This window comes from Alosa sapidissima, chromosome 2 (assembly GCF_018492685.1).
Source record: "Alosa sapidissima isolate fAloSap1 chromosome 2, fAloSap1.pri, whole genome shotgun sequence".
Taxonomy (NCBI): Eukaryota; Metazoa; Chordata; class Actinopteri; order Clupeiformes; family Clupeidae; genus Alosa; species Alosa sapidissima.
The window spans coordinates 714,404-729,309 of record NC_055958.1 but is presented as its reverse complement, the minus strand read 5'-3'; the positions used below and the strand labels follow the sequence as shown (position 1 = coordinate 729,309).

Sequence of the window (14,906 nt, the reverse complement as noted above, 5' to 3'; positions counted from 1 at the left end):
GGGAGCAAGGGGAGGAGAGACGGCCTTTAGTGTGCAGTGAGAGGGGAGCAAGGGGAGGAGAGACGGCCTTTAGTGTGCAGTGAGAGGGGAGCAAGAGGGGGGGGGGGCGAGCTGGCGAGCTGAGAGAGGGAAACATGGGCTGAACACATACTGAATAAATATGAATGTGTGAATACATGTCTGTGTCGGCATGCAATTATGCACATACTGCACGTACGCATGTGTACGCATAAGTGCACATATTTACATGTATGTATGCAAGTATGTCTGCTGTGTTCATGTAAGTCTAAGTATGTATGCATGCTTGCTGGTATGTATGCAATATGCATGATTATTCAGTCTTGTTTGTATGTATGTACTGTCTGTACATGCACTTATCTTATGACACAAAATAACAATTATTAATGTATATTTATATATTAATGCATGTAGGCACTTTTAGTATGTCTGCCTGTCTATGATCTGCAGAACACATTTTCTCCTCATGCGAGTAGACGGTTGGTCTGTGCAAGAACTGAGGTGTTTTGGGCCTTGAGTGGAACTGAGAGGAACAAACGTGGGCTGGATCAGGTGCTGATGACTGCCAGATACCACTGCCAATCCACTGTTGAGGCGGGCGAGAGCACTCCTCTTCATCTTCCTCCTCCTCTTACCCTCTGTGGCAGAGAGGAGGAAGAACAAGACTCCAGACTGCTCCTCCATGATGTGATGAGAGGAGGAAGAACAAGACTCCAGACTGCTCCTCCATGATGTGATGAAAGAGGAGGAGGAAGAACAAGACTCCAGACTGCTCCTCCATGATGTGATGAGAGGAGGAAGAACAAGACTCCAGACTGCTCCTCCATGATGTGATGAGAGGAGGAAGAACAAGACTCCAGACTGCTCCTCCATGATGTGATTAAAGAGGAGGAGGAAGAACAAGACTCCAGACTGCTCCTCCATGATGTGATTAAAGAGGAGGAGGAAGAACAAGACTCCAGACTGCTCCTCCATGATGTGATTAAAGAGGAGGAGGAAGAACAAGACTCCAGACTGCTCCTCCATGATGTGATGAAAGAGAGGAGGAAGAACAAGACTCCAGACTGCTCCTCCATGATGTGATTAAAGAGAGGAGGAAAATGCTTGATCACCCTCAAGCACACTGGATTTTTTTATTTAACTTATATAGTATATTTAGTATCTATCTATCTAAGTATATATACTCTTTTGATCCCGTGAGGGAAATTTGGTCTCTGCATTTATCCCAATCCGTGAATTAGTGAAACACACGGCCTTTCTTGAATTTCCCCTGGGGATCAATAAAGTATCTATCTATCTATACAGTAAGGTGAAGCACACACTAATCCCGGCGCAGTGAGCTGCTTGCAACAACAGCGGCACTCGGGGAGCAGTGAGGGGTTAGGTGCCTTGCTCAAGGGCACTTCAGCAGTGCCTACTGGTTGGGGTTCGAACCGGCAACCCTCTGGTTACAAGTCCGAAGCGCTAACCGGTAGGCCACGGCTGCCATCCATCCATCCATCCATCCATCTATCTATCCATCCATCCATCCTCCAGACTGCTCCTCATGATGTGATGAGAGTATCGCTTCTGACGCTCTGAGGGGAGGGGGAAAGTCAAGTAAAAAAAAAGACTCCATGCTGCTGGTCTTGATTGTTCAGATCCAATAAAAGACTCCATGCTGCTGGTCTTGATTGTTCAGATCCAATAAAAGACTCCATGATGCTGGTCTTGATTGTTCAGATCCAATAAAAGACTCCATGCTGCTGGTCTTGATTGTTCAGATCCAATAAAAGACTCCATGATGCTGGTCTTGATTGTTCAGATCCAATAAAAGACTCCATGCTGCTGGTCTTGATTGTTCAGATCCAATAAAAGACTCCATGCTGCTGGTCTTGATTGTTCAGATCCAATAAAAGACTCCATGATGCTGGTCTTGATTGTTCAGATCCAATAAAAGACTCCATGATGCTGGTCTTGATTGTTCAGATCCAATAAAAGACTCCATGATGCTGGTCTTGATTGTTCAGATCCAATAAAAGACTCCATGATGCTGGTCTTGATTGTTCAGATCCATGGATAGGGTTAGGATGGATATGCGTTGCACACACACACACACACACACACGTGAAAGGAAAAGAACAGGAGGACTTCCTCTGTGTTATTATGGTGACGCGCCCTCTGGAGAGAGGGCTGGAGGAGCTGGCGGTTGGCAGTGTGAAGGTTCCGCCGCCTGCCGAGGCCCCCGAGGAGGAGTTCCAGGAGACTCAGTGGGAATTTCCTGCGTCTCTCTCTGGAGTCCTGAGGACACGTGATCGTTAAGCATGTCAATCCACATGCCTAGTACTGGTCACAATCCACATGCCTAGTACTGGTCACACTGAGGGTAGCTAGTAGGTAGATCCCTTCACAAGCACCAAAATGCTTTGTGAAGACTAAGTTCCAGATAAGGGTGTGTGTTGGGGTGTAAGCATGCGAGAGTGTGATGGTACGTGTTGGCCGTGTGGTTCAGAGTGATGGTACGTGTTGGCCGTGTGGTTCAGAGTGATGGTACGTGTTGGCCGTGTGTTGGCCGCGTGTTGGCCGTGTGGTTCAGAGTGATGGTACGTGTTGGCCGTGTGGTTCAGAGTGATGGTACGTGTTGGCCGCGTGGTGACCGTGTGGTTCAGAGTGATGGTCCGTGTTGGCCGCGTGGTTCAGAGTGATGGTACGTGTTGGCCGTGTGGTTCAGAGTGATGGTACGTGTTGGCCGTGTGGTTCAGAGTGATGGTACGTGTTGGCCGTGTGGTTCAGAGTGATGGTACGTGTTGGCCGTGTGGTTCAGAGTGATGGTACGTGTTGGCTGCGTGTTGGCCGTGTGGTTCAGAGTGATGGTCCGTGTTGGCCGCGTGTTGGCCGTGTGGTTCAGAGTGATGGTACGTGTTGGCCGCGTGGTTCAGAGTGATGGTACGTGTTGGCCGTGTGGTTCAGAGTGATGGTACGTGTTGGCCGTGTGGTTCAGAGTGATGGTACGTGTTGGCCGTGTGTTGGCCGCGTGTTGGCCGCGTGGTTCAGAGTGATGGTACGTGTTGGCCGTGTGTTGGCCGCGTGTTGGCCGCGTGGTTCAGAGTGATGGTACGTGTTGGCCGTGTGTTGGCCGCGTGTTGGCCGTGTGGTTCAGAGTGATGGCCGTGTGTTGGCCGTGTGGTTCAGAGTGATGGTACGTGTTGGCCGTGTGTTGGCCGCGTGGTTCAGAGTGATGGTACGTGTTGGCCGTGTGGTTCAGAGTGATGGTACGTGTTGGCCGTGTGTTGGCCGTGTGGTTCAGAGTGATGGTACGTGTTGGCCGTGTGGTTCAGAGTGATGGTACGTGTTGGCCGTGTGTTGGCCACGTGTTGGCCGTGTGTTGGCCACGCGTTGGCCGTGTGGTTCAGAGTGATGGTACGTGTTGGCCGTGTGTTGGCCACGTGTTGGCCGTGTGTTGGCCACGTGTTGGCCGTGTGTTGGCCACGTGTTGGCCGTGTGTTGGCCGTGTGTTGGCCACGTGTTGGCCGTGTGGTTCAGAGTGATGGTACGTGTTGGCCGTGTGTTGGCCGTGTGGTTCAGAGTGATGGTACGTGTTGGCCGTGTGGTTCAGAGTGATGGTACGTGTTGGCCGTGTGTTGGCCGTGTGGTTCAGAGTGATGGTACGTGTTGGCCGTGTGTTGGCCACGTGTTGGCTGTGTGGTTCAGAGTGATGGTACGTGTTGGCCGTGTGGTTCAGAGTGATGGTACGTGTTGGCCGTGTGGTTCAGAGTGATGGTACGTGTTGGCCGTGTGTTGGCCACGTGTTGGCCGTGTGGTTCAGAGTGATGGTACGTGTTGGCCGTGTGGTTCAGAGTGATGGTACGTGTTGGCCGTGTGTTGGCCGTGTGGTTCAGAGTGATGGTACGTGTTGGCCGTGTGGTTCAGAATGATGGTACGTGTTGGCCGTGTGGTTCAGAGTGATGGTACGTGTTGGCCGTGTGGTGGCCACGTGTTGGCCGTGTGGTTCAGAGTGATGGTACGTGTTGGCCGTGTGTTGGCCGTGTGGTTCAGAGTGATGGTACGTGTTGGCCGCGTGTTGGCCGTGTGGTTCAGAGTGATGGTACGTGTCGGCCGTGTGTTGGCCGTGTGGTTCAGAGTGATGGTAAATTTTAATTGGTTACCGATGAGGGCCGTGCGGTTCAGAGTGATGGTTAATTGGTTACCGATGAGGGCCGTGCGGTTCAGAGTGATGGTACGTGTTGGCCGTGTGGTTCAGAGTGATGGTAAATGGTTAATTGGTTACCGATGAGGGCCGTGCGGTTCAGAGTGATGGTACGTGTTGGCCGTGTGGTTCAGAGTGATGGTAAATGGTTAATTGGTTACCGATGAGGGCCGTGTGGTTCAGAGTGATGGTAAATGGTTAATTGGTTACCGATGAGGGCCGTGTGGTTCAGAGTGATGGTACGTGTTGCCCGTGTGTTGGCCGTGTGGTTCAGAGTGATGGTACGTGTTGGCCGTGTGTTGGCCGTGTGGTTCAGAGTGATGGTACGTGTTGGCCGTGTGGTTCAGAGTGATGGTACGTGTTGGCCGTGTGGTTCAGAGTGATGGTACGTGTTGGCCGTGTGGTTCAGAGTGATGGTACGTGTTGGCCGTGTGGTTCAGAGTGATGGTACGTGTTGGCCGTGTGTTGGCCGCGTGGTTCAGAGTGATGGTACGTGTTGGCCGTGTGTTGGCCGCGTGGTTCAGAGTGATGGTACGTGTTGGCCGTGTGTTGGCCGCGTGTTGGCCGTGTGGTTCAGAGTGATGGTACGTGTTGGCCGCGTGTTGGCCGTGTGGTTCAGAGTGATGGTACGTGTTGGCCGCGTGTTGGCCGTGTGGTTCAGAGTGATGGTACGTGTTTGCCGTGTGGTTCAGAGTGATGGTACGTGTTGGCCGTGTGGTTCAGAGTGATGGTACGTGTTGGCCGTGTGGTTCAGAGTGATGGTACGTGTTGGCCGTGTGGTTCAGAGTGATGGTAAATGGTTAATTGGTTACCGATGAGGGCCGTGTGGTTCAGAGTGATGGTAAATTGGTTACCGATGAGGGCCGTGCGGTTCAGAGTGATGGTAAATGGTTAATTGGTTACCGATGAGGGCCGTGCGGTTCAGAGTGATGGTAAATGGTTAATTGGTTACCGATGAGGGCCGTGTGGTTCAGAGTGATGGTAAATTGGTTACCGATGAGGGCCGTGCGGTTCAGAGTGATGGTAAATGGTTAATTGGTTACCGATGAGGGCCGTGTGGTTCAGAGTGATGGTATGTGTTGGCCGTGTGGTTCAGAGTGATGGTAAATGGTTAATTGGTTACCGATGAGGGCCGTGTGTGATGGTAATTGGTTAATTGGTTACCGATGAGGGCCGTGTGTGATGGTAAATGGTTAATTGGTTACCGATGAGGGCCGTGTGTGATGGTAAATGGTTAATTGGTTACCGATGAGGGCCGTGTGTGATGGTAATTGGTTAATTGGTTACCGATGAGGGCCGTGTGTGATGGTAAATGGTTAATTGGTTACCGATGAGGGCCGTGCGGTCTGCAGAAGAGGACGGAAGTGAAAGGGCTCCAAATAAATGGCAGATGCAAGTGCAGTCCTGGTTGGTGAATTATGACTATGGGCTATGAGGGTTGATTAAAATCTGTATAAATGCAAATTGTTGTTGTTATTGTTGTTGTTGTTGTTGTTGTTGACTGCAATCTCTGAGGATTGATGGGAGAGCCGTAAGGATGATGAAGTGAGATTGTGGGTACCTGTGCCTTCGCTGGTTGGCTGTGGCTTCCTGCACCTCATTAAGGTAAGAGACTGTGGGTATACCTGTACCTTGTTGGTGAATTGTGGGCTTTGGGTGGTGCATTATGGGTACTACATTATGGCAATTTGTGATGGTGGACTGTGGGTATGTGTCCCATGCTGATGGATTGTGGGTATCTGAGTAGTTTGTGCTCTTGGACTATGGGTAAGTGTGCAGTTTGTGCTGGAGGATTGTGGGTTCCTGTGTACCTGTGGTGATGCATTGTGGGTTCCTGTGTACCTGTGGTGATGCATTGTGGATACCTGTGTCTGGTGGTGATGGATTGTGGGTACCTGTACCGTGGTGATGGATTGTGGGTACCTGTACCATGGTGGTGCATTGTGGGTACCTGTAGGTGCGGCTCCTCTGGTTAACGGAGGCCGTGCGCACTGGGCTCTGCTGACAGACAGGCACCAAGTTGCGTGTGGGGCTGGGGACGTAGTCGTTAGGGACGACGGGGGGGCGCACAGGCTCAAGCGTCCGGTAAGGGGAGTGGCGCCTGTGGGGGGGGGGGGGTCGTTGGGAGAGACGTTAAAAAAAACAAGAGTACAGACACATCCCTCACACACATCCAAGTGCCGATATCTTTTGCATTTCTCTGAAATTAAGAAAAATTGAGTTACTGAAAAACTACAATTTTCCACTGAAGCGAGAACTTCACAGAACTTAAATTCCTTAAAAGTTTCCCCCCACAACCACAGCTTAAGAAAGCGAACCGTTATCAAAGGGGCTAAATGTTTCTTCACACATAATGGTTCATGTGTAATTAATTAACAATCTACCCACTCTCTGAAAAGGCTTGATAAGGTTCGTTCACTGATGTGAACACATTTGCATGAAAAAGTAATTATAACTAGAGCATTTGCCCTCCTTGAAAAGCTAATCAACTGATGGCCATCATCATGTGGAGGCGGAGAAGTAGAGTGAATACTGAGTTGGTAATAAACGAAGAGTTCGGTTCCAAAACGCTATATCTCCGTTTAAAAAAAAAAAGAAACACACATTAAAAAGTCATGCTATTTAATTGTGTATTTCAGGTAATATCAATCAAATTGTAGTTGTGTTGTTTTGATTGAGCAAAGATAAATCAAAAACCAATACCCAAATACAGTTCTACTGAGATGGATATGCGGTAAAATGGTGGATATAGCGTTTTGGAAGCAAACTCTTCAGAATGGACATGCTGTCCACTTTCACATTCAGCAAATTGCTCCCCACTGTCACATTGTCACATTTTTATTTCAGTGTGCGCGCTGCTGTGCTGTCTGGTGTAGCCAGTTCCACTGATTACAGGAAGAAACTAATAGTTGCAGCAGACGCACGTGTGTGTGTGTGTGTGTGTGTGTGTGTGTGTGTGTGTGTGTGTTCGTTCATCTGTGCGTGTGTGTGTGTGTTCATCTTTCTGTGTGTATGTGTTAGTTTTCATTTGCAGTCTTGGCTATATAAGTTGGAAACAAATATAGTGGCGCAGACCGGTTCATAAATAAGTCTAGCCAATCAAATGGCTGCTTCTGGAACATGGAAGGGAAAGATGTACCAGCCCTTCACCAGAATCCGGGGGCTGTATCTTTAAAGTGAAATTTGCTCGACATCTCGCTCCTTTAAATCACCTGAAAGTGCCGCCTCTGGAGCGGCAGGCTAATGAAAGCACCCCTGCCTCTCAGCTCCCTAAGTGCCTCTGCCTTCAAGAGAAACAAACGCGCTACCGCGTGCACCTCTGCAACGTTTATCTGGTACAACACAATGCAATTCTTTTTCCTTGAAATAATGGCTTCGAATTCCCATGCTACAACGACTTATGATATGCAGAATGCAGACTTGGATATTGCCAATGCACGCTTGGCACGCTTTTGTCTCTGTTGTATTGTTTGTTTGTTTGTTATTGTGTTTCCCTGCCTTCCTACTATGTAAAGCGACCTTGGGTTTGAGAAAGGCGCTATATAAAATAAACTTATTATTATTATTGGAATGCTTGTGATTGCGTAGGATCACAAGCCTTTTAGTCCTTTTAGTCATAGAGCAATTCTTCCAAGCTGTTGCTTTAGTATAGTATAGTATAGTATACTCTTTTGATCCCGTGAGGGAAATTTAGTCTCTGCATTTATCCCAATCTGTGAATTAGTGAAACACACTCAGCACACAGTGAACACACAGTGAGGTGAAGCACACACTAATCCCGGCGCAGTGAGCTGCCTGCTACAACAGCGGCGCTCGGGGAGAAGTGAGAAGTTGGGTGCTAAAAACGCCTATAGAATCCTATGGCATTCTAGACTAAATAACCTTATTTCCTGAGGGTTTTCTGAAAACATACTAAAAATGGTCAACGTCTACCAAAATGTAATATCTAAGCCTCTGTAGCACCAAGAAACATGAAATAAAAAGCATGCTGCGCTACGCAGCATCCAGCGGGAGAGTCAATGTTGCGCTATGCAGCAACAGGCGGGAGATAGAATGTTGCGTCATGCAGCATCCAGCGCGAATGAGTTAACATTCAAAAAGAAAAAAAAAAAAGAGCATCCCATATACTCAAAGTGAGAAATTCAGAACAGTTCACGTCGTTAAAAGGCATCTACATACACAGGCACGGCACCAAAACCTATACATAATTTACATTATCTGACTGTAATATATGCTGATGTATATTCTAATGCGTGTACTGAAAAATGCAACCGTTGCTATTGAATATAAGAGACAGCTGGAGGAGTCTTATCTGGAAATCGTCGCGGCAAATGCAAGTCTGAAACCCCCTTACATTCTCATGTGTGTCTCCATGAGGAGGAATGCACAGAGCATTACATTCTCATGTGTGTGTGTCCATGTGAGGAGCATTATGGTGCTACACACACACACATACACATACACACACACACACACACACTTGCACTGAATGCAGTGCTGGAGACACATCTCGGTCACTTTACATGGGCTTATGGGGTGCTGCTCTCCACCTCTCTCTCCACCTCACTCTCTACCTCACTCTCTACCTCACTCTCTACCTCACTCTCTACCTCACTCTCTACCTCACTCTCTACCTCACTCTCATCTCAATTCAATTCAATTCAATGTGCTTAATTGGCATGACTGTTCAAGTTACAATATTGCCAAAGCATAAAAAAAAAAAAAAAAAACACATGGAATAATCAAAACAGGAGACAATAATGATAATTATACTAATAAAAAAAAAAACAATAATAAGATGATAATGTAAATAATAGAGGGAAGAAAAAGTAGGTTAATAGAATAGTGAAATTGGTTGGGAAAAAAAAAGATAAACAACAGTGGGGTGTAATCACTGGCTTACGGTTGCATTTCGTCTTTCGTGACAGGCTCGTACATATCTTCCAGCTGCCAGTGCGATTTCTGGAATTTCGCCCAGGATATATTTTAGCTTACCCTCATTATTTTCATTTAAAATCTCAGGGCGTATGTTACTTGCTTTTGTAAGGAAGGTTTCTCTGAGGTCTTTGTAAAATTGACATTCTGTTAGAAAATGTAGCTCTGTTTCTATTTTACTTTCCTGGCAGTGGTGGCATAGCCTGGCCTCTCTTGGTAACCAGGTATGTTTCCTTCTACCTATTTCAATGTTCAGATTGTGCTCGCTGAGTCTGTACATAGTCAATATTTTGGACAATTTTGTGTCTGAGAGTGTTTAGATATGGGGCCAATTCATATTTGTGATTAATTGAAACATAGCATTCAAGTTGGTGTTGGGTTTTCGTGATTTCGGTCCAATATGATATATATTTTTCTTTTTCTTTTTCTATGATACAATTTGGATGGATTTTATTTGTTAATTGAATAGAATCTTTTTTAGTTTTGGACATTGTCAAATTAATTGGAGTGAGATTGCTGTGCTTTATAATGAATTGATTTAGGGGGCTCTTCTCTATATTTAATTCGGTGCTTTTTAGGGCTTTATAATGTATTGAATTGGGGTTGCTAAATTGTATGTGCTTCCAAAATTTTAGAATTCTTTTTTTGATTTTGATAATTAATGGGAACTGGCCCAATTCAGCCCTGCAGCCATTATGCGGAGTATTTCTGTGGGCTTTAAGAATGTTTTTGCAGAAATCCGTGTGCAGGGCTTCAATTGGGTGTTTCTCCCAATCCGCAAATTCATATTTTGAAAGTGATCCCCATTTAACCATATTCTTTTGACTTGAATTGACTTTTTGATAGCATATAAACATCGTTGTGCTTTTTCTTTCAGAATTTTTACTGCCAAATCAAATTTTCCTGTTGAGTTGATGGAGATCCCTAAATAAGTGTAATCTTGTGTTTGTTCGATTAGTTCTTTGCCAATTGAAAATTTCATAATTTTGTTATTTTTGTTTTTTCTTTGGAAAACTACAACTTTTGTCTTTAAGTTCACCTTTAGTGACCAATTTTCGGCAAATTTCTCCAGAATATTCAGGCTATTTTGCAGGCTTACTTCATCTGGGGCTATGAGAACCAAGTCATCTGCATAAAGAAGACATTTTACCTCAGTGTCTAATAATTTTATGCCAGGGTGTTGGGGGAAAAAATCTGTTTGCATATTTCCAATCTTAACTGCACATTTGTTTGAGGAAAACAGTGATTTTATTACATCATATGTTTGCCCGCCAACCCCATATTCTAATAATTTGTAGAGTAGACCTTTGTGCCATACAGAATCAAAGGCTCTCTCGAAATCAACAAAGCAAGTGAATAATTTGGATTTGTCTTGTTTAACGTGTTTATCAATTATAGTGTGTAGTGTAAAAATGTGATCTGAGGTCCTATGATTTGGGAGGAAACCAATTTGTGCTTTGTTTAGTATGTTGTGTTGATTGATAAAATCTGTCAGTCTAGAATGTATTATGGAACAGAGTAATTTGCCCATGTTGCTTCAGATGCATATACCCCTGTAGTTACTCGGTTCTAAACTATCACCGCTCTTAAATATAGGTGAAATGAGACCCTTGCTCCATAATTCAGGAAAATGCCCTACATTAAGAATTAAATTAAAGAGTTTAAGAATGGCTCTTTGGAAGGTGGGATCTGTGTTAATGATCATTTCATTCAATATGTTGTCAAACCCACAGGCTTTTTTGGGATGTAGAGTTCTTATTTTTTCCTCCAATTCTTTTTCAGTAATTGGCATATCTAAGGGATTCTGATAAGGTTTTATAATTTGTTCCAATTTGTCCAATTTTTGAAGTATTTGTTTTTGATGATTATTTAATGGGTTGTTTTCATACAGGGATTTGAAATGATCTGTCCATATATCTCCCTTTTGGATCGCTAACTCCTCTGAGTTTCTGTTTTGTAATGTTTTCCAGCGATCCCAGAAATTATTGGAGTCAATTGATTCCTCTAGTTCATCAATTTGTTTTGACAGGAAACTAGATTTGTTAGTCTTAAGTTTATGTTTGTACTTTCTCAACGACTCAGCATGTTGTAAACGAATGACCTCATTGTTGGGCTGTCTGTGTTTTTGGTTTGATAATTTCCTTAATTCTTTCCGCAATGTCTTACATTCTGTATCATACCAAGTTGGTTTCTTGTTTATAGTTTTTGTTTTACCTCTGTGAGATAACAACCCAGATGATTTGGCTATATGGTCAAATATTTTATTTAAATCATTAACCGCACTGTTTACTCCTTTGTTTTAACATATTGATCTTTGCTATTTTCACGCCATCTGTAGGTCTTACTCATCCTATGCATTATAGATGATTGAGAAAAGTTGGGCTTTCCATTAGTTCTGTTTAGATAGAGAGTTATCTGTGAATGGTCAGAAAAGGTGGCAAAGGATTTACTGTGAAAGCCCTTAAATGATCTTCATGAAGGTCTGTTATAAAGTAAGCGACTGTACTGCATCCAAGGACTGAACTGTAAGTGTATTGTCCTAGTGAGTCTCTCTTAGCCTCCCATTGACAATGTACAGACCCTGGCACTGACAAAGCTCTAACAAAGCTCTACCTCATAAATTCGACTACAATGAGTAAATATTTAGCACATAAAAAGGAAGGGGAAGAAGAAAGAAATGAGGTAAATGATCACAGAGACAATTGTGTGTGTGTGTGTGTGTGTGTAGTTGAGTGAGTATAAGTGTATATGAGGGAGGTGTGTGTTTATGTGGGCAGTGTGTATATGGGGAGGTGTGTGTGTGTGTAGTTGAGTGAGTATAAGTGTATATGATGGAGGTGTGTGTTTATGTGGGCAGTGTGTATATGGGGAGGTGTGTGTGTGTGTAGTTGAGTGAGTATAAGTGTATATGAGGGAGGTGTGTGTTTATGTGGGCACTGTGTATATGGGGAGGTGTGTGTGTGTGTAGTTGAGTGAGTATAAGTGTATATGGGGAGGTGTGTGTTTATGTGGGCAGTGTGTATATGGGGAGGTGTGTGTGTGTGTAGTTGAGTGAGTATAAGTGTATATGAGGGAGGTGTGTGTTTATGTGGGCACTGTGTATATGGGGAGGTGTGTGTGTGTGTAGTTGAGTGAGTATAAGTGTATATGAGGGAGGTGTGTGTTTATGTGGGCAGTGTGTATATGGGGAGGTGTGTGTGTGTGTAGTTGAGTGAGTATAAGTGTATATGATGGAGGTGTGTGTTTATGTGGGCAGTGTGTATATGGGGAGGTGTGTGTGTGTAGTTGAGTGAGTATAAGTGTATATGATGGAGGTGTGTGTTTATGTGGGCAGTGTGTATATGGGGAGGTGTGTGTGTGTGTGTAGTTGAGTGAGTATAAGTGTATATGGGGAGGTGTGTGTTTATGTGGGCAGTGTGTATATGGGGAGGTGTGTGTGTGTGTGTAGTTGAGTGAGTATAAGTGTATATGAGGGAGGTGTGTGTTTATGTGGGCACTGTGTATATGGGGAGGTGTGTGTGTGTGTAGTTGAGTGAGTATAAGTGTATATGGGGAGGTGTGTGTTTATGTGGGCAGTGTGTATATGGGGAGGTGTGTGTGTGTGTAGTTGAGTGAGTATAAGTGTATATGAGGGAGGTGTGTGTGTGTGGGCAGTGTGTATATGGGGAGGTGTGTGTTTATGTGGGCAGTGTGTATATGGGGAGGTGTGTGTGTGTGGGCAGTGTGTATATGGGGAGGTGTGTGTGTGTGGGCAGTGTGTATATGGGGAGGTGTGTGTGTGTGTAGTTGAGTGAGTATAAGTGTATATGAGGGAGGTGTGTGTGTGTGGGCAGTGTGTATATGGGGAGGTGTGTGTTTATGTGGGCAGTGTGTATATGGGGAGGTGTGTGTGTGTGGGCAGTGTGTATATGGGGAGGTGTGTGTGTGTGGGCAGTGTGTATATGGGGAGGTGTGTGTGTGTGGGCAGTGTGTATATGGGGAGGTGTGTGTTTATGTGGGCAGTGTGTATATGGGGAGGTGTGTGTTTATGTGGGCAGTGTGTATATGGGGAGGTGTGTGTTTATGTGGGCAGTGTGTATATGGGGAGGTGTGTGTATTGATGTTGTTTTCTTTTTTTCATTTTTTTTTATTTTTGTTATTTTATATATATATAGAGTTCTCTCTCTCTCTCCATCTCTCTCCGCATCTCTCTCCATCTCTCTCTCCATCTCTCTCTCCATCTCTCTCTCCATCTCTCTCTCCATCTCTCTCTCCATCTCTCTCTCCATCTCTCTCTCCGCCTCCATCCTCTACTTTTAGAAACCTTGCTGCAGGAAGAAGTGGTGTTAGAACCGTGAGCAAAGATTCCGACAGAGAGAATGAGCCTCCTTCTCGTCGGACATCTCCATCCACAGCGGGGCTATGCTGACATGCAAAAGCAATGTCACACACACACACTCACAGCCTAGATTTAGTGAGGCATGATTATTGCAGTGTGACATGACTGTCTTGTTAGAGCACAGATCGGATACTGCGGAGATGAATTGAGACCACAGCACCACAGCAGTGAAGAGCACAACGCCTCCAGTTAACACTGAAGATCCACCTCTGGAGATGAGCGAGATACTAACTATGAGAAGAGAAGAGAAGAGAAGAGAAGAGAAGAGACCAGTAGAGTGGTAATGTCCACACAGGTGCGGAGTACCAAGCCCCCTGCTCCACCATACGTACCCCAGGGTTCCCTTTCCTGCCAGTGGAGGGCTGGGGGGCTTCTGGGTGGGCGGGTTGGTGCGTGGAAGTGCCCCCATCTTCATGTTCTGGCTGCTCACCTGTTAGACAACAGTTTCATGAGAACAGATCTATAGATTTCAATACACACACACACACACACACACACACACACTGCTCGCACACATCCACACACACATCCCATATCCTGTCTTGGCCTGTTGTTTCCTCCTGGTCTCCTATGTCTCCAGATGGCTCATCGTGACTGCTGCTTATTAGCGGGGGTTGTTATTTTTGTCTGTGTTGAGGACCAGGAGATGCCTGCTGAGATAAGCCTGCTGAGGGCTTCTGCCCAAGGTGTGCCAACACACGCTTCAGTGGGTCCACTGCTGTGCCAATCGCGCCAACTATCCACACACACCCATCAATGATAAGTCTCTTATACACACACACACAGTTATGATGCTTAATGTGTGAAAGCACTCACTCTCTCGCGCACTCACACACACCAACAGGAAGTATTGTGCCCATATGTCACCCTGGTAGCTCAGGAACTCAGGGATCGGTCATGCTATTACCACCCCCCCCCCCCACACACACACCTCTTTCTAATACCACAACAATAGCATTAAAGAAGAATCCCAGCAATATTTCACATACATCTGTTTCTTGAGGTCCCAAGTACTGTCGGTACTACGCAATAAAACGGAAGAAAACAGTGCTACCTAGCCTAGTTGCTACAGCCAGGCTGCTACAGTGCTAAACTCTGGAGGTGTCTTCAAGATCACTAGTGCAGTGCCCGTTCAAACCCGTAGCCCAATGACATAGTCGCAGGTAGGTCTGCTTTAAATATAAGATGATGGGGGGGAAAACATTATTTCAGCTAAGCATTCAAAACTGAATATAATATTCTAATACATTATAATACATGTGCAGTGAGCAGAATGCAAGCATGGCTGCATGTGACATGACATAAGCTGAACAACTGTTTTGAGTCAAGGCTATAAATGACTATTGAATGACTTCATGATATAGAAGACAAACTATTTTGTGGAATGAT

At 45.4% G+C, this 14,906-nt stretch overlaps 2 protein-coding genes and 1 long non-coding RNA gene across 10 annotated transcripts in view; 2 read left to right on the top strand and 1 right to left on the bottom strand.

Annotated features, from left to right (window-relative positions):
• Positions 1-14,906, top strand: part of LOC121694807 (zinc-binding protein A33-like) — a 221,330-nt gene that overhangs the window by 38,636 nt on the left and 167,788 nt on the right. The gene's annotated exons all lie outside the window — the stretch shown is intronic.
• The window catches only part of abi2a (abl-interactor 2a), a 116,562-nt gene that overhangs the window by 21,428 nt on the left and 80,228 nt on the right, over positions 1-14,906 (bottom strand). For all 6 annotated transcript variants that reach the window (XM_042074977.1, XM_042074991.1, XM_042074969.1 and 3 more), the window contains 2 exons: positions 13,850-13,947; positions 6,156-6,305 (listed from right to left, as the gene is read on the bottom strand). In XM_042074977.1, the coding sequence (XP_041930911.1) occupies positions 6,156-6,305; positions 13,850-13,947 (248 nt within the window). The remainder of the gene's footprint in view (positions 1-6,155; positions 6,306-13,849; positions 13,948-14,906) is intronic.
• Positions 4,260-5,663, top strand: LOC121694872. 3 transcript variants are annotated; one of them, XR_006025922.1, is made up of 6 exons: positions 4,260-4,301; positions 4,341-4,430; positions 4,992-5,032; positions 5,083-5,172; positions 5,223-5,263; positions 5,303-5,663. It is a non-coding gene; the product is annotated as an uncharacterized LOC121694872 (long non-coding RNA). The 3 variants fall into 3 exon arrangements; XR_006025923.1 differs by lacking the exon at positions 4,260-4,301 and having other exon boundaries at positions 4,322-4,430; positions 5,303-5,465; positions 5,499-5,663; XR_006025921.1 differs by lacking the exon at positions 4,260-4,301 and having other exon boundaries at positions 4,322-4,430.